The 18,934-nt window shown below is 38.7% G+C and overlaps 1 protein-coding gene across 1 annotated transcript in view; it reads right to left on the bottom strand.

Moving 5' to 3' along the window:
• Positions 1 to 576: 576 nt before the first annotated feature.
• The window catches only part of Cacul1 (CDK2 associated cullin domain 1), a 63,658-nt gene continuing 45,300 nt past the window's right edge, over positions 577 to 18,934 (bottom strand). The window contains exons 6-9 of the mRNA XM_048338150.1: positions 14,417 to 14,506; positions 9,907 to 10,045; positions 5,617 to 5,660; positions 577 to 5,276 (exon numbers count right to left, since the gene is read on the bottom strand). Coding sequence (XP_048194107.1) covers positions 5,236 to 5,276; positions 5,617 to 5,660; positions 9,907 to 10,045; positions 14,417 to 14,506 — 314 coding nt within the window. The 3' untranslated portion in view covers positions 577 to 5,235. The remainder of the gene's footprint in view (positions 5,277 to 5,616; positions 5,661 to 9,906; positions 10,046 to 14,416; positions 14,507 to 18,934) is intronic.

The raw sequence follows: 18,934 nt of genomic DNA, 5'->3' as shown, positions 1-18,934 counted from the left end.
ACTTATACTTTAGATCAGTTTGACAAATTCTATAATGACAAACCATTGGGATTTTCATAGAACTGCCACCAAATCTAATGAATCTTGAGAAACTAGAGTTGAGATCTTGATGCAATTGAGTTTTCTTATCTACCACCCCCTCCCACCAAAATCTAGCTAGAGCCATAATCCTCTCAATCTCAGCCTCCCGAGTAGCCATGGTTACAGGCATGAGCCACTGGCACCAAGCTTCAAGCTAGTTTTGATTAAAGGTCCCCCAAAGAAATTGTATGCCAATAAAAACCGCACACAAACCTATATATGTACTAAATATAAACCCATAGCATATGTATATGTACATGTATGCCCATATGTATATTATGTATAAAGTTCTGTATCACTGACAAAGGGGTCAAGAACAGTGTCCAGCAAGCTTTAACTGTGGTGACAAGACTTGTTGCTGTGGTCATCATGTAGGAAGACATCAGAATATACTGTAAACAAAACCAAATTTCTGTATTGTAACAAAGTTCCAGTGAGCCTGGGTATTGAGGCCAGTGGTATCTGTGCACAATTATAACATAACAAGGCTAAGGATATCTGTACAAGATTTATTTCAATAATCACAATACTTTAGAGTGATAGAAATATACCCTAATACAGAAGGAGTGATTCAAAATCCACCACGGTTAAAAGAAAAAGCCAAAGACAGTGGCTTTGTATCTCAGGTTCCACCAACCACTGTGTTCTCCTTGGATTAATAAATGAGCTGATGTGCAGAACACTTGTTCTGAATTCACCATACCACCTGACAAGCAAGCACTACCAGGTCCAAGACTTCACTGCCTTATTCTTGCTTTGGCTGTGCTGGTGGCTGGCAACCCCCCTTATCTGCACTTGATCTCCAAATTATGTAGAAGCAATCCTGTTTCTAGCCACAGCTCCCCACAACTTCACATTTAAAGGATGTAATATTGACAATAGGACACATGAGAGTCAAGTAAACTGCTATCTGTTTAACAAAATACACTCTCTAAGAGAACAGCCAGTCTGACTGCAGTTAGTACAGTCACAACATTGAAATGACATGTGAGAATTATTTTGCTCCAAACCACAGAATTCTTAGCCCCAGAGCCACACTACCAAATTTCTATAACTGTTACCAATTAACATTTTCTAGACAGTGCAGTTCAGCCTGAAATGAAGATCCTTTCCACCAGCAGGGATGTGGCATAGGCTAGGTAGGGTCTTATGGGAAAGGATCTGAACAGTGTTATCTTCAGTTCTCCTACAGCCGCTCCATCAACAAGCAGGAACTTCTACTCAGGCCACCGGGCTCTGGAAGAGGTTCAAATTAGGGTCTTGGGACAGTGGAGGAGGCAGGGTGTTAATGACTACAGATACCCAAAGGGAGAGGGGACAAAAGATGAATCATTTTCCTTGGGAAGAAAAAGGGCTCCTTTCACGTGTTCTGGTGATCTGAAAATGAGGTGAATTTCAACACGGTAATTAAAGTAATAGGAGAGTCGTGATTAAAGTAATAGGAGAGTCATGTCTCCATGAACTCCTATGACCTCCATTCTAACTTCTAATAAAAATGGACTTCATGTTACACAATCTTACTGGAAATAGTAATTACAACCAAGGACTTCTTATGGTGTCAACCAAGGGATTCACATTTTGACCTTGAATTTAAAGTTCCTTCAAGTGGTCTAGACTTGGATAAAAGTAAACTTAATATTTCAAGCTAAAAGCTCAAGGATACAGTATAAAAGATTCAATTTAAAACATCTAAACAATGGTGAGAGTTAGCCAATGAAGGTTTTCTGTTTGCTTTTTAGCTGTTTTAAAAAATATCTCAGATTAGTGTACATTCATAAAATAATGCTCAGTTAATCTAATAATAACTGCTTAATAACTGAGTTTTAGCTCCAGGGCAATACCTCTTGTATAAATCACAGAAATAATTAACTGCTGGAAGACGGGGGAAAAACAGAGAAAAAAAGGCAACCTCAGTAAGATGACAAAATTTGGGAGTCACAGACTGTCTACAAGAAGATTCAATAGGTTATTTCAATACTATGATACAAGAGCTCCTGCTCACATAATAACTGCAGAAACCAATTCTGTTTGCTGAATCACCATTACCTTTGCTAGCAGGTGTACAGACCACTATGAACCAATTATTTTGTGCTGAGACCTTATATCCCTTGGTCAGTACAGAATATTGTGAGGTGATGCATGTACAAACTCTTCCTGAGGAATTACTTATGTGTGCAAATTTGCAACCCGACAGAAAGCACGGCATACAGCGAGGAGAGTGGCAGATGGACATGTATGAGCACTGGAGACGTGTGCAGCGTTTGTGGCAATAGGCACCCATCTATTTCTTTGCAATCCCACCTCCCCACAAACGGGCCTCATCCTAATGAAAGGGGGCAGGGTGGGAGGAGAGCTGTGGACATCTGTAGAAGGGGAAAGAAACAAGTAACCTTTCCACACAATCCAAATTGATGCTGCTTCTCATCAACCTTGCACCACACCTGGCTCTCCTTTCTGCCCCAAAGCCAAAGAAGTAGTAATTCCTGCTGGACCAGGGTGCAGCTGTGGCAACGGAGGTCATCAGACGTGACACTGACTGAAGTTTAAGGCCAACCTTTAAAATACGTACCGTTTCTCAAAGCAACCATCATTTATTTATTTGACATGTCATTATTTCAAGATAACAGACCTGGCTTCATTGATAAGGGTCTAGTTTTAGGACACAAGATATATACCAGCTAGTTTAGCCAAATTATGTGTATATGTTGGATATAATTGATATAACTGATTAACCTGCAAGAACAATGTTGTCTTCAATGATTTTTGCTAAAAGCTTGTATTTGGTTATGGTGGAAAAACGATCATATTATGGAAACAAGACTATAAGTAATCATGAAAGGTGAATACTTTTTGGCAAACAGTACTTAGTCTTTACAAAATGGGAGGAGGGCAACTTTTTTTCCTTTCACACTGCAAACTAAGAATTTGTTAATAATTTCAATTAATAAGCAAGGCCAATTTCAATTTAAATGAAAAATTTCAAAAACCGCAATGCACCTCAAAGAGCCAAGATGCTTCAGAACCAGGACACATGCACTAGGCACTTGTGTGCCCCTCACTCTGAATGCTTTCTAATAACGGCTTTGTGGAACCCAGTCTTAATCCATAGTTGGCTAGTCACTACAAAAACTTCAAGAAATACACAGGTTTAAAAAAACAAACACTTTTCCATTAACTTAATGCAAAAGCATTACTGGCATTAAAATCCAATTTAATGTCAATTCACATCAAAATATAATGCTTTCATAGGGAACGTTCTGTCATTGGCCAATAGGATGCTCTCTCCCAGAAAAGTACTTGGGTGAATTATTAGGATATTGAAGAATTCACCTGTTTAAAGAAAGGTTTGAATTTTATTCCTTTCAGAAATATTACTAAAATTACTCAAGAGGACATCAGTTCTGAGTGTTACTTAAAAGCCTCCAACAAGAACTGCAGTGACTAAAGTAACATTAGGGCTTGAGACAGAAGGGCATTCCTTCTGGCATTCATGAAGCCATGCAGGTGTCACAGTGATGTCACGGTGATAGCCTGCACACTTTCCTACAACACAAGCCCAACTGCAAACCTCCAAAAAAACCTACCATCCTACTTGGTAAGAACTTGAAATAAATCTGACCACCTTTTTCCTTTTACTGCTTTGCACAAAATCTCAGAAATGAAGGACTTCCATCAGTTGATTCACTTGTCTCCATATCCCAACTTCTCACTCGCCCATCACACTCCCAGCAAAGGACATGCTGAACTGGCCAAGGCAGATGAGAAACATGTCTATCACAAGTGCAGCAGCAGCCCTGGGGTGTTTCCATCCCAGTTCTCCAAAGAGGTAAATATTATTCCTCTGATGAAACGTGACAGACTGAAACCTATGCTTGATTTACTGTTCAAGCAAAACTGAAAAGAAAAAACTGTCTTCCTTGCCGCATCTATTTTTCCTTGACTTTTGGAAACAAATGAGGAAAAGCCTCAGAGATTTATGAAACAGTACTGTGGGTGTGGCAAAACCAAAAATACAAATTTGCTATGGCTGGAAGAAAGCCTTCAAACACCACTGCAACTTCTCTAGTTTGCGCAAAAGCACAGAAAGAAGCTGCAGAGATGACTCTACTTTTGTAAAGTACTTGTCTCACCCATTAAAATGAAATGGATCGGGAACCCCACACTGTGGATTCTATTTGGTTTTAACAGCTATATTGCTCCCTAGAGTGTCACAGGAAGCAGCTCCTAGTTGGGCACGCTCCACAATATTACAAGGGGCTTTGGTGCGTCAGTGCTGCCCACCCCTAGCCGACAGAGGCTGCGAAATGAGGTGGGGGTGAGGGCAGGATTGGAGATACTCTGACTTGGTCCTCATCTGAACACAAGCACACGCTGGCATGGCATGGGCTGCCTGACCAACGTGCAATTCTGTTGTCCCAATCATAGCATCCCAAGACAAGTCACCCCTGCCATCTTGATGGGTTATTTTGCGATACCACCAACTTCTCCAGAAATCACTTGGGAGTTTGACAACACCATCACACAGTTGCAAAGTGCACAAAGCTCAAGGCACAGAGTAGAAAAATGTTGTGAACGGATGGGGAAAGTTGTAGTGAAAGCAGAGTTAGCAACTTCCTTCAAAGACTTTCTAAGGCTAAACAAAGACCAACTGTTATTTTTAAACAGACTGTTTGGGTTATGAGTGAAAAATACTGCATTGTAATCATCTATTTGGTTTTAAAGCAAAAGAATCTTGACATGTGAAACCAATATGCTCAAGTGCCAAATCCACAGATAACCAAGTGCCTCAAAGAAAAAATATTCTTCCGCTCTTATATTTTTGGAGAAAGCTGCTGATTTTGGCTGTCGGATTTCACTTAGCAACGGTCAGTCACTTTCCAAGATGCTTGTTCCTCATGGAATTTGGAAATAAACTCACGAAGATTGTCCCGTTTCAAAATCACCCCGAAGTCTAGCAGCAACTGTGTTTTTATATCTTTGTCTTTTGTTAAGTTTTTGTTTTTTAAAATTACAAACCAAAGTAAGAAATCTGGCATCCTCTCCCAAGAACAGCCTTGCGATGGAGCTCCTGAGTGGTGCAGGCCGCTGCGCTCCAACAGTCCCTGCAGGTCCAGTGCGCCCTCTCTCTGGAGGACGGGTCATTGCGCACCTTCACTATCTGTAGCCCCTGGAACCTGCACATGCAGATGAGCTGTCTGATGAAAAGCAAGACCATGAACAAGCATGAGGAGGAGACAGCACTGAAGAGGGCAGGAATCTGTTTATTCAACACATATTTCTCCCCCAAAGAGAGCTCACTTAAAAAAAGAAAAAAGATTTCTTACAAATTTGTGGTTCTGAGTAAAGATTCTGAGAAGGAATATACCTTGGATCACTATCCCATGCTCACAGACAGTAAAGAATCTGGTGGCCTCCTTGGCAGATGCCTGAAAACCACCACCCCAGCCTTCAGAGCTGCTGCGGCCTGCAGAACAGCCTGAGCCTAACCATATGTACACAGCAGAACACCAGAGACTAGCAAAACACCATACTTACTATAAGCCAACTCATCCCCAGCTCTCTTCCGGGACTGGTCACCTCTAGGGATAAGGAAAAAGGAGGCAGTCAACAGAACTGATTGGTTTCGTCACATTCAGAAAGAGCAGAAATGAATCAACGCAACCAACAGTGCAAATATAGTTTTGGCTCTAAACCCACAGTCTGTTTTAAAGTGAACATTAAACATAAACTGAGTCATTTGTAGTCTTAGCTAATGGGTGGTCTTTTAAATATATGAAGTTACTAAATGATCATCTACAAGGGTAACTTTACAAAGACTTCTAGAAATAGGTTCAGACTAAGTATGCTCTCTAAACACAAACCCAGATTCTGTTACCACCACTCCCAGTGACCTGCACATACAATTCAAATATGAAATGAAAGAAAAAAATTAAATCTTCCCTTAAAAACTTTACTGAAACCAAAACTAGTAATAATTTTAAAAAACGAATGGGGTGGACTCTATGTATATTAACTAGCTCATCCTCAAACACTAGTTCTACCCTGGAGTTAGGAAATCATCGTTTTGATTAGGCCCTAACTGCCCCTGACCCCAGTAACACTGTGTGGTTGTTTTTCAGTATCTGCTGTACAATGTTTAAGAACCTATAAGTTAAAACAACAAATTCTCTACTGCTTCTTACTGTCATACACAAACTTATATTGCCCTTCCTGAAATAATTCCTCTTCTCCCCCGAGGTACTGAGGTTTGAACTCACACTTGCTTATCTGCTACTTTTACCACTTGAACCATGCCTCCAGCTAGCTATCTTTTTGCTAATTGTTTTAGAATTGGAATCTCAGCAACTTTTCTGCCTAGGCTGGCTTTGAATTGTGATACTCTATGTTCTTAGCACCCAGCAGAAAACCTCCTTTTCTTTAGCTTCTTTTGTGTTTCTCCCAGCTATTTACTGTTCCTTGTCTGTTTTTTCTCAAGTTTTCTGCCTAACACTATCTTTGGCTCTCTTTCTTCTCCACACACATTCTTCCTTTGGTCTGAGACAATAATCACAACAGCCTAGTGGCTTTATCTTCTCTGAGCCTGTAGCTCAGACACATATGCTCAGCTCTGAGTTCTATATCTTCAGATATGTAGGTCCAACTCCAATATATACAATGCAAATTTACCACAGTCACACTACAACAACCCTTTCCATTCCCACTAAAACATCCTAGAGCCTCTGCAATTTCTCTATAATTTTACCTTACATCATCTCCCAAACATAATCTCCAGTCACCCAACCCCAACCAACTCCACTGCTACAATCCCATTCCAAGCCACTACCATCTTGACCCTAACACAACTGTATAGTTTCATTATTAGTCTAGACAAGAGTCACAATGAGCTTATGTAAAACACCTAAGATTAGTTCACACCTCTGATGAAAGCCCTTCGTGATTTTCTACCACAGTTAAGAAATCAATTTCCAATTCACATAGCTCCTTGCTCATTTTCCACTACTCTCTACTTCTGTCCCAACGCTTCAGCCAACCTGGCTTTGTTAGCTTATCTGAACTGAGTGTTGCCTGCAACACTTCCTCAGGCAGCCAGGCAGCTGCTTCTCACCCTTCCATTCTCTCCTCGAGGGTATTTTTACATGTCAACTGAAACCCTCCAGTTTCATTCTGCTTAATTTTCTTCACAGCACTAATTTTCATTTGAAATGATATATATTTACATGTTTACTATTTGTTTCCAACATTAGAGCCTAAGATTCCTAAGAGCAGAAACTTTGCCTGCCTTGTCTATGCCAGTGCCTGCAAGTGTCTGGAGATAAACAATCAATATTTGTTGCATAGTTGGACAATAATTCATAGTCTCACAGACAGATTATTAACATGCTCACTAGCCCATTTATTTCCTATTCGGACACTCCAATTTTCCAAATCACTAAACATAATATTCTGGTCACTAAGCTAAGGCTTTTTCTGAAAGACTGGAAGAATTTTCCAGAAATATAACGCTTCCCCCTCCCCTTTCTTTCTCCGACTGGGGTATAGACCACCACAGACATCCCTGCCAGACAGGGTGAGGAGCCTGCATGGCTGGCAGAGACAGCACCTCATGAGCTCTGGAGGCTGCTCCGCCAGGCTGAGCATTTAGAGAAAACCTTGCACAGCACTTTCCATGGATTTGCCTCTGGCAGCCTCAAAAGCTCTAAACAGATGTGACTTCATTGCTTTTTAAGCTTCACCATCGATACCAAGCATTCATTGCCATCTCTCAATAGTTAAATAAAAACTGAGCAGCCACAGGAGTAAGAAAAAGAACATAAATGTGACCCATGCCAAAGATATTATTTAATAATCCCACAGGTCTGGAAATCTATGAGCTGTCTGCAAAGCCAGATCCCTATTACTAAGTGAGGAAGTACAAAAAATAGGGGTGACCCTTCAGTTAAGAACCCTCCACAAAGTTCTAGTTTGTTCAGAAATCTAGGTAACCATTTCTCAGGAAAAACATTTTGTTGTTTTCACAAGCTATTTGAACACCTTTTGTAGGGAGGACTACAGGTTGGTCTGAATAAGGATGCTCCAGCTGAGAACCTACATTTTCTAAGTTCCCAAACAAATCGACTCTCTATAATGTGATTTTTGGCAATACACACCAAACTGCTGCCCTTCTTTAATCAATTCAATTACTCAGAAGAGAAAAAGAATGATTCTTTGAACTTATATATTTGTTCTAGCTTTGAAAAAAGTCTTCTCTATTTCTATGTACCTAAAGAATACACAGAAATTCCAGTTCAGATGAGAACCTGCTCCTAACTGTAAAGGAGGATATCATGTGTTGTCAAATTATCTCAAAACATTTCAAAGACTTCCTCTGGGCCATCCACAGGAAAAGCTGTGTACTACCAGTTTGGGAAGTCTAATCACGTAAGTGGAACGATGTCTTAAATGAAAAAGTCACTTGTAGCACTAAAAAGGATCACATGCTTGGTTAGGCAAAAACCATAAAATGTTTGCTCCTCTCAAAAGAACCAGTAATAAAAATTATTAGTGGATAGCCTATACTATAGTCTTGAAACCTTTTCTTCTTAAAATCTGCAGGCACTATTTCTCCCCAAACAAACCCAGCTAGACAAAGGTCATGGCACAGAACACACTGAATGTGACAGGACAGAGGACGGATGTCCATGCACTTGAGCGGAGAAAGGCAGTCCACCAGCTACGGAATGGTCACATGATAGTCTCTGCTGATCAGTGTAAGTGAGCCCCCAAGCAGACACCATGCAACCAGGACTACAAAAGGAAAACAATTCTGGTTGTGGCCAGGTTGTACTACTGATGAGTTTGCTGGGCTTGATATTCAGGGATTTGAACTGGCTTTTCTTCCTTTTCTCTCTCCCTCCCCTTACTGGAAGCTCTAAGTTAAAAAGAAAAAAGAAAAAAGGGGAAATGACAATCCATGGACTATCAAAGAACAGGAATAACAAAAAAATTACCTGCTTTTTTTCCTAGACTGTACTGAAAAGAAGATTTAGTAAGTAATCCATTAAGACTGGTATTTGCAAATTTAGTTTGGTCTCAGAACTTTGAAACAGAAATGTCATTTTCAGCCCTAGCCAGGTAAGTCAACCAAACGCTCAACCTATTATGTGTGGATACACTGATGATTAAGCCAATTCTGATCTTCTTTTCCGAAACCAGGGAAAAAAACCCAAGACAGGTCAAAGTGCTAAGAGTAAAGAGTACAAACATCTGAGGTAATACTGTGATGATATAAGTGAGAGTTTCCTATGAGGAAATACAAAGTTTTGTATTAATTTATTCTAGTTGAAAAGATGTACTCTGTAAGATTCTCTGGAGGGTATGGCCATAATGAGGAATGGCAAACATTTTCAAAAAATAATAGCAAAAGGTAAATTTTCTGCACACACACACACACACACACACACACACACACACACACACTACATCTTAATAACAAGCAACTAGAATTTAGAGAAACAACTAGAACTCAGAGTAAAATGAAAATATGGAAGACAGAATTTAAAGCTTCTTTGCTGGTTCAGTCAAAAAAAATACACTATAGCTGAGAATAAAATTTCCATACAATGTTTTTCCAAATGTTCAGGGCTACTATGGCAGAATCAAAGCTGGAAGGACCTTAAAGGTTGCCTACCTAACTGCTCACCAGTGAGAAATCCCTTCTTCAAAGCTTAACACTCAGTTGAATGTCTGTAGACATAGCTCTTGGACAGTAATTTCCCCTTTCTGGCCATGTCACATCAGCCAAAGGAATCAGACATATTTTGTCACCAAAGGAGAAAAACAACTTGCCTTGTAAAACCGTTTTGTATAAGTTCTCTTTGAAGTTTCTGATCTTGAGCAGCATACTCAGAAAGTTCGGATTCCATCGCCGGAGGGAGAATGTTTGGAATAAATTTAGAAAATAGAGATGGAGCCATCTGAACCCACTCTGTGAAGGAAGGAAAAGATTCATTTAAGGAACTCACAGAAGTAAAGTTTAATGAAAAGGGGGAAGTTTTCCTTTGTTTAAAGAACAAAAAATAATAAAACAAATTTAAAACAGAAGAATATTAATTAAATGGTATTTCAGTAAAGAACACACAGCAAGTTAAATTTCCTTTAAAAATCACAATATGAAGAAATAAGACATTTTTACCTTTTACTGACTTAACAAATTTATTGATAATCTCTCAGAGGAATTTTTTTTTTTTTTTTTGGCCAGTCCTGGGCCTTGGACTCAGGGCCTGAGCACTGTCCCTGGCTTCTTTTTGCTCAAGGCTGCACTCTACCACTTGAGCCACAGCGCCACTTCTGGCCGTTTTCTATATATGTGGTGTTTGGGAATCGAACCCAGGGCTTCATGTATACGAGGCAAGCACTCTTGCCACTAGGCTATATTCCCAGCCCACTCTCAGAGGAATTTTTAATGGAACTTGTCAGTAATCTTAAATATGGAGGAAAACATCCATGAGAATACCAAGGAGTTCTACATGGGAAGAAATTGGAAAGAAAAGAAATACCAACCCTATTAGCTATTAGCTAAAACAATCTATTCAGGAGGCCAAGATCTGGAAGATCATGATTTGAAGCCAAGGTTAGGCAGAAAAGTCCCTGAGATGGCATCTCCAAAAAAACTAGCTCAAGGCTGGGCTTGAAGGTAGTTCAAGTGTAAGAGTGCCAACTAAGCAAGTTAGAGGCTCTGATTTCAAATCCCAGTGCCAGAAAAAAACAAAACAAAGAACAATATACACAGATTCAAAAGTCGTATACTACAGAGGCAAATAATAAACATATAAAAAAGGAGGCAATACAAAAGGAGGGAAAGGGAGAGACTGAGTATTTATTTAGTAAGTGGCCTGGAAATATCTGGTTAGTATTTTCACATAGGTGGCTCATGCCTTGAGAAGTAGAGATCAGGAGAGTCACAGTATATTTAGGAGCCAGCCCTGGCAAAAAGAACTAATAAGCTTGAATAAAAAGCTATAGGCACAGTGGCATTAGCCTATCATCCCAGCTAGAAAGAATATGTAAATAATAAGATCATGGTTTAGGCCAACCAAGGTGAAAAACAAGACTTTATTTGAAAAATAGTAAAAGTAGAAAGGGCTAGAAGCATGGCTCAAGTGGTACAGCACCTGCCTAACAAGTTCAAGGCCTTGCTCAAACCCAGGAAAAATCTTTTCTGGCCCATGTTAAACTAAAAAAATAAAATTAAATTGAAAATTAAATATACAGAGTTGACAGGTTACTTAGAAAAAGATAAAAGAATAATCCATAGGAAATAAAAAGGCAAAGGAGGTCACAAGAAAATATTTGCATTAGACATGACAAAAATTACTGTATAATAGAATATTTGTACAAGTGATTAAGACGAAGACTCAGTAGGTTGAAAAAAAAATTAAGTAGTCTTCTTAAAGCTAAGTAAGCTAAATAATCCCTCTACTTGGTAAACACAAAATAAATAGTGCTCACTAACAAAACCAGTGTTCACCTCACTTGTTGGTGGTCTTCAATCAATTCTGTTATCCAGCCCTTTCAAAATTTCCCTTCTGTAAAACATTTTGGCTGTTGACGTAAAAAACCCTAAGAACGCCAATGCTCTTCAAGCAAGAGCTTTAGAATCTGTAATCTAAGTAAATACTGTAAATCTGACAAAATCTCATCTAACAGTGGGACACTGGTAAGTGAAAAGAACTAGAAGAAAACAATGTCCAACAGAAGAAGAGCTAAGTTAAAGATAGGCAAACACGGCAAATGAGACCAGGGACACTCTTCACCATGTGCCTGGGCTCATACAAAACAAATGTCAATAGTGTCCCTCCTGCCAGTCTAAAAGGCTTTCCGAAAAGTCCCTCCAGGGCTTTGGAGATGAAAAGGAAGAAATGGTATGACGTCTGTTGACTGCTTCTAAACTGATGGGTTGGAATAAAGGCAATGACAGGTCTCAGATTCTCCAAGGCTTAGGTGTAGGGCCAGGTTATGTACAGTTAAAAACTTTTCCAAGCCACTCGCAGGCAGTCCCACCTGAGGAGCGCTACAAAGGAAGAAACCGTGGTGTTCAAACTTCAGTTTTCAAAATAGTCTAGCTTTAATCTGCCATGTGAGTAGAACGGCCTTAATAAGCCAGGAAAATAATGGGTACCTCCAAAATCTGTAAATGTCAAAATATGTTTAAAAGTATCTCTGAATATGCCCAGGGCAGTAAAAGGTTAGTCTGTGGTAAAACTACCTTTTGAAAAGGACAATTCTCAAATATAGAATTTTCCTCCCAAGTAGTATAATCATATTACAAGAGCTCAACTAACATTTAGGTAAACATGTATCTATAATTTTTTTCTATCCACACCGATTAGCTTTATTCTGTAATTGTGTTACTTCTGATAAAGGCCAGAACTGATAAAGCTGCCAATTCAGGAGGCAGACTTTTATTACATTGCAAACTTTCCAACAGCAAAGAAGAAATATTCATAATCTAGGCCTCCCCAATTTCCTGAGTTATCTTTACTACACTGGTAAAATGAAATTCAAAGGCCTGAGGGGGGGAAAATACCTATTGGTTTACTGGACACATACAATAAAACATTTTTGCACTTTATGCAAACAAATACCTCATATAATAAATTTCCTGTTACAGAGCTCAAGACCTGATTCCATTTAAAGAACAGTAACTTGAACACTCTGGAAAGCACTATTTAAAACAGCTTGAGAAAGAAAGTATGTAAAAAAAATCAGTCTACCTACTACGAGAGAATTCACCTAATTCCTATCTCAGCAAGCTAAATTCTGATATGTCATTTAATTAACCGAAAGTCATCAATTAAAATGAAAATAAAATAGCCATTAAAATCAAATAGCAACATGTTATTTGTAATTATGATATTAAGCTAATAAGCCATGTTCTATTTAATCTTCAGACAACAAAAGAACCTTTTTAAAAATGCAATGTTTTTAAAGATTGCAGAACAACATTCCACCCTGAGATCTTCTTCAATCTCTCTCCAAAGGACATTTTCCCACCCTAGCTAGACAACTCTGCAACTAGTCTGAGGATCTGGCTAAGGAATTAAGAGACCTATTAGGGCACCTTGGAATTTTCTTCTTTTTTCGGGGGAGGGGTGGAACTGGGTTACAGCACTTACTAGGCCAATCACTTAAGCCATGGCTTCAGCATATTTCTGCTTTTAGCTATTATTCAGGTAGTGCTTGTTGTTTTTACCCAGGCCACTCTGGACCTCAATCCTCCTGTGTCTCCCATATAACTGGGTATGTATCACCATGCCTAGCTTGTTGGGGAAGATGGGAGCCTAATTTTTTCCCTTTGGCTGGCCTTGATCTCCACTTGAGTAGTTGGCATTGCAGGTATGAACCACTGCCCTTTAGAATTATTTTTTTAATCGATACGAAGTTTTTATTCTAAGATAAGCACATGCCTTTAATTACAATAATCTTTTATTTAAAAAAATATTGCTCCTCTGAATATATATAGGTTCCAAACATCCTCATGAGGGACTGTAGCCAATATTTCTACAGTATTTACCAGTTATGTACTAGGCTAGGAAGACGGAGTTTTTATAAATGTGTATGCCTACCTAGGAATATGGCCTAGTGGCAAGAATGCTTGCCTCATATACATGAAGCCCTGGGTTCCATTCCCCAGCACCACATATATAGAAAGCGGCCAGAAGTGGCGCTGTGGCTCAAGTGGTAGAGTGCTAGCCTTGAGCAAAAAGAAGCCAGGCCCTGGGTCCAAGGCCCAGGACTGGCAATAAAATAAAATAAAATGTAAATGTACATCTATATGCCTGTACATACTTTGAAGTGTGGAATAGGAAATAATGGACAAACATCTTAACAACTAAGACAGGAATAAAACCAAACATGAGATTAAAAAAAATTTTTTTTGAAGTCTTGCTTAACTATTTAACCCTAGTGGACCTCAAACTACCAATCCTCCTGCCTCAGCCCTCTTGAGTGCTGGTGGTATTAGACACATACTACCACACCCAATAAGATCCCATGTATCCTAAAAATCATTCCTGTATGTCATTCACAGTGCAACAAAAACCAAAGTAGTTGTTTTTCACTAGTAGAGAGTTCTAAATGAGTTACGAGTTTACATTTCATACTAATGAATCTATGCCACCACGCGCCCCCCCCCCCCACCAGGCCAGCATCTCAAACTCCACTTTTCATTCTTTGACATAGCAAATCTAAATATCATTAGGCCACACACAACACATAAAGAACAAATGACTGTTCGATAAGGCTATAATAAAAAAAAAAAATAGGTCCAATCCCAGCAGAAATGACAGATTTTTACCTGGTCTGAGAGTATACAGGCCTTTCACAATATTTGCCATAGTTGAAGGTGTGACCTGAAATGGTGTTGACTGGGCTTCTAATAGTAAAGCTGAAATAAGAAGAGAAAACTGTTTTTTAAAAAAACATGTAACACCTGCTAAGTGCTGTCAAAATTTCTCTATTATTATTCCTCAGACTAAAGTGTACGCAAGCACAAGGAACAGCTCAAGAGGACAAATCACAAATGCAAATACTAAAGTTGAGAACAAACCCCCAAGTCTGCAGGAGCACTCACTAATGGGCCAGAGTGGGCCATGCATTCTGCAGAGGAGTGAAGCCTTGTAAGTGCAAGTATTGTGGCACGGGGTGAGCTCAAAGTGCTCCCATTACGTGTGGGAAATAAAAGGACACACAATAAACTCTCACCATCATTTCTTCTCCCTGCAAACCACCAATTCTGAGGCTCTTCCCATTTTATAGGTTAAGTACCTTTATCTGCATTGCTTGGATCAGAAGTGTTTTGAATTTCAGGATTGGCATAGATTTTTTACTAATCCTAGCGTGAAAATCTGAGGTGCCCCAAAATTCATCATGCTCTAAGCATCACAGTCAAAGCACTGTGGATTCTGGATTACCGGACTAGGGATGCTTAACCTGTAGTAGTATATTTTTTTGTGTATGCCAGTCCTGAGGGGCTTAAATTCAAGGGCTGGATACTATCTTGAACTTTTTTGTTCAAGATTAGTGCTCTCTACCACTTGATCCACAGTTCCACTTCCAACTTTTTGCTAATTGAAGATAGGAGTCTCACGGACAATATTTATTTCCTAGACTGGCTCTGAACCTCAATCTCCAGATCTCGAACTCTCAGCTGAAGTCCTAGGACTTCAAGCATGAGCCACTGGTGCCCAACAACCTGTAGTAATTTTATTAACTGTGGTCAGGGACACAATCCCACTTTCCTAGATGCTACAGTTGCATCTACTTTTTCTTCCTAAAGGCAAGGTCAGAACTAAAGACACACTTTCTCCATTTGAACCATTTTGGTAACTACGTAACCCTAACTTATCTACAGCTGTGTAACATTTTCGAAAAAAATATTTAACAAACTTAGGAGTAATTCCTCTAGATAACATAACTAACAAAAATTCTTTTAGCAGATAGAATGAAATGCTACCAACCTAAAATAGTTCATTTTTAATTAATCTCTCAAAACAATTGGCTAACAAAAAATTTTACTAACAACAAAAAATTAAATGGCATAATTTTACCTAAGCCACATTTGTAATGGAAAAATTGAGTTTCCTCTATCCATATCTTTCTAAAAATGAAAACATGTTACTTGGCCAAGACACAGTGTGAACTTCGCTGGAATTGATATAATGAGGCCATAGAGGTGCACTGTTGAAGTTCATCCTTCCTTTTTAGCAGCAGCATTCCAATTTTGAACAGCATAAGTAGATTTCAACATTTTTAGAGATGATAAATGTTAAATATATTCAGAAAAGTCATGTTTCTCTAAAATGCAATGTTTAAAAACTGAAATTCTAAATGTTAAGTTTGTGAGTACTTAAAGATCTCTTTAATTTCAACATGTATCACAAATCCCAATTCTCACTCTTTACTAATCTGTCCTCCCAGTCTTCCACCATCACTGAGTCCTTCAGCGACTCCTCCTGCCTCCAAGCTCAACAACATACTCATGTGGGTGGATATCTTTCTCTCTCCCCCAAAAGCCCTGCCAGATAAACACCCTGATGGCTGTCAAGAGATAGCAAAAGTAAAATCTGAATGATACCTTAATGAGTATCATTAATTTGGGAGGAATTAACTGAAAAAAATGACAATCTTTTCTTGCCTCAATGTTGGAAGAATTTATAATTTCAATAATTAAGCTTCCTTTTTAAGGAAAAAGAACGAAGCTGAAGAAGAAATTTTTACTATGTGTGTTAACAGGTGCTAATTACACATCTCATAAACTTTACTCAATATAGAAATTGTCTCAAAGGCTTTGAATTCTCTACATCATTTTTTTTTTAATTTTTAACAGGTGGGGAAACTGAGCATAAAAACAAAAAGAAAAATCTTCCCAGAAAAACCACAGGGCAAGCTGGCAACAGAAGAGGTTCAAAACTCATGTTCCCCTGTGAGTTCTCTACATGGCCATATTTCCCATAGACACACTGCTTTTGTAAGTACTGGGACTAGTAAGGTATAGTTTTCTTCTTAAATTTGTATGTTAAAAAAATTCCATTATCCACAGGCATTAATAAATCATAGTTTTAAAACTGGGGGAAGATTGAGGGACTCCTATTCCTAATCTCTCTCTATTACTGGGTTAAAACAATGAAGTCTTAAGTGCCTTGCTGGGTCAGGAACTCCTCTGCTCTTCCAAATACTCCTCAGAGCTTCCAAAACACTGGGGTGGAGGGGGGTGCGCAGGGAGGAGGAAAGGTGGGGGGAAATGAGGGAGGAGGTAACCAGTTTGACAAAAAATGTACTCATTACCTTATGTATGTAACTATAACCCCTCTGTGTACATCACCATGACAATAAGAAATAAAGACAATTTAAAAATAAAAAAAGAAAACTAAAAACATATGACTTCAAAACTTCCAAACTACCAGAGTTTTCTAAACTAAAATGCAGAACTTCCTATGGAAACTAACAAAAATGTAATTACTTAAAACTCGGCAAACTGAACTATAAATCTTTTGTCTTTGTTTTTTGTGCCAGTCCTGGTCTTTAACTCAGGACCTGAGCACTGTCCCTGGCTTCTTTTTGCTCAAGGCTAGCACTCTACTACTTGAGTCACAGTGCCACTTCTGGCTTTTTCTGTTTATGTGGTGCTGAGGAATCGAACCCAGGGCTTCATGCATGCTAGGCAAGCACTCTACCACTAAGCCACATTCCCAGTCCCTGAACTATAAATCTTTTTACTTCCAACTTTGCATACTACATTTTTCTCTGCAAATGTCTACCATTCATTGACTCCACTGCTCGTTTACTGTCACATTTGCACAGAATCACCAATATACCACCAGTAGATACCTCAGCTAACGGAAATTTTAGCAGTTCTGCTCTTTTCAGCTTAATTCAAAGCAAAAATTCGTTTCTAAGGAAAACTCTACTACCAAAAACATAAGCCACCTTATTTCCAAAGCATGCATGTATGAAAATGATCATATCATGAAGCTGACAGGAAACCAGTGAGAAGTAAGCTTTTGTTTATGGAACCTCTTATTTACAAATAATATGGAACATTGAGTATGACTTTTCTTTAGCATACAAGGTGTTCTTCTGGCCTCGATGTATTAACTTAAGACATGACATTGCCCATTAAGAGATACATACACATTCTTTCCCACGAGTCTGGGCTCCCATCACTGCTCACCCAACAGTACAACATGGTGAGCTTCTGAGCCCGGGAGTTGCTGTTTCTTCTACCTTAGAACATTCACTCACACAAGAAACAAAAGCCATACCAACTCACCAGCCATGTGACTGAGCCACACTGAAAATCCCATTTGAGCCCTATCAGCAGAGGAGATAAACTGTCTCACCAGGCCCTTTCTAAATTGTAGAGCAAAGTAAAAGATTGCTGCTGTTTTATGCTAGCAATTTTTTTTCTGGATGATTTGTTACACAGCAATAATAAATTGAATACTAGATTTCCAAATGTATCTGATGCCCAGAGAAGAAAATTGTTGATCAAATCAGATTTTAGAAAAAAATCACAGAAATTGATTTTAGTTACTTGTTGTAGTAAGAGGATGATAGAAAAATGTGTAACTAGAGAAAAACATCAATCTGTAAGTATTGTGTTTCTCTGCTTTCAATTAATATTAATCTCTTCCTCTTTCTCTGGTAGTAATGACCTATTCTACAGTGTTATGAGAATTAAGTTACTATTTGCAAAAGATCTACAATAGGTACTACCATATACGTGTGTGTGTATGTGTGTGTGCGTGCTGAAAATTCTTTATGACAATCATCCACACAACATCGTTTAAACATTTAGAGGCCCTTGCTCTTGAGCCCAAACTAATGAAACCAGTGGCCACTTTTGCATCCCTTATTCGAAGTACAATTTCTAGTGACTTATTCTTAGTACAACTGCTAGTGACTGCTCTGTAATACCTGACAAATTCAGTTTTACTCAATTTATAGAATCTTAAACTTACTCAGAAAACAAAAGGTTTATTTAGCTTTAAGTGTCATTCCTTTGGAAAATCAGGCTACATAATGTACTACAGAGGTATCTGTTCATGTTTTCCCTCCTCAGAAGGGAGTATGCTATTCTCTTTTCAGCATCCTCTTCCCACATGCCCAACAAAGCTGGCTTTCAAATCATACCAGGTATAAACATATTCTTAAAGGAAATATGCATTTTTACCAGAGTGAAACATTTCTCTATAAGAATTTTCATAATGAAAAAAATGTGCTGCATTTTACAAGAAACATTAGAAGAAATAATTAGATGGCCAAAATCAATAGCTGGAATATCTCATGAGGTAATGTCCAGAAATGTTTGTAA

Source organism: Perognathus longimembris, chromosome 2, assembly GCF_023159225.1.
Source record: "Perognathus longimembris pacificus isolate PPM17 chromosome 2, ASM2315922v1, whole genome shotgun sequence".
Classification (NCBI taxonomy): domain Eukaryota; kingdom Metazoa; phylum Chordata; class Mammalia; order Rodentia; family Heteromyidae; genus Perognathus; species Perognathus longimembris.
The sequence above is the reverse complement of the archived record's forward strand: the minus strand, read 5'-3'. Positions and strand labels throughout refer to the sequence as shown.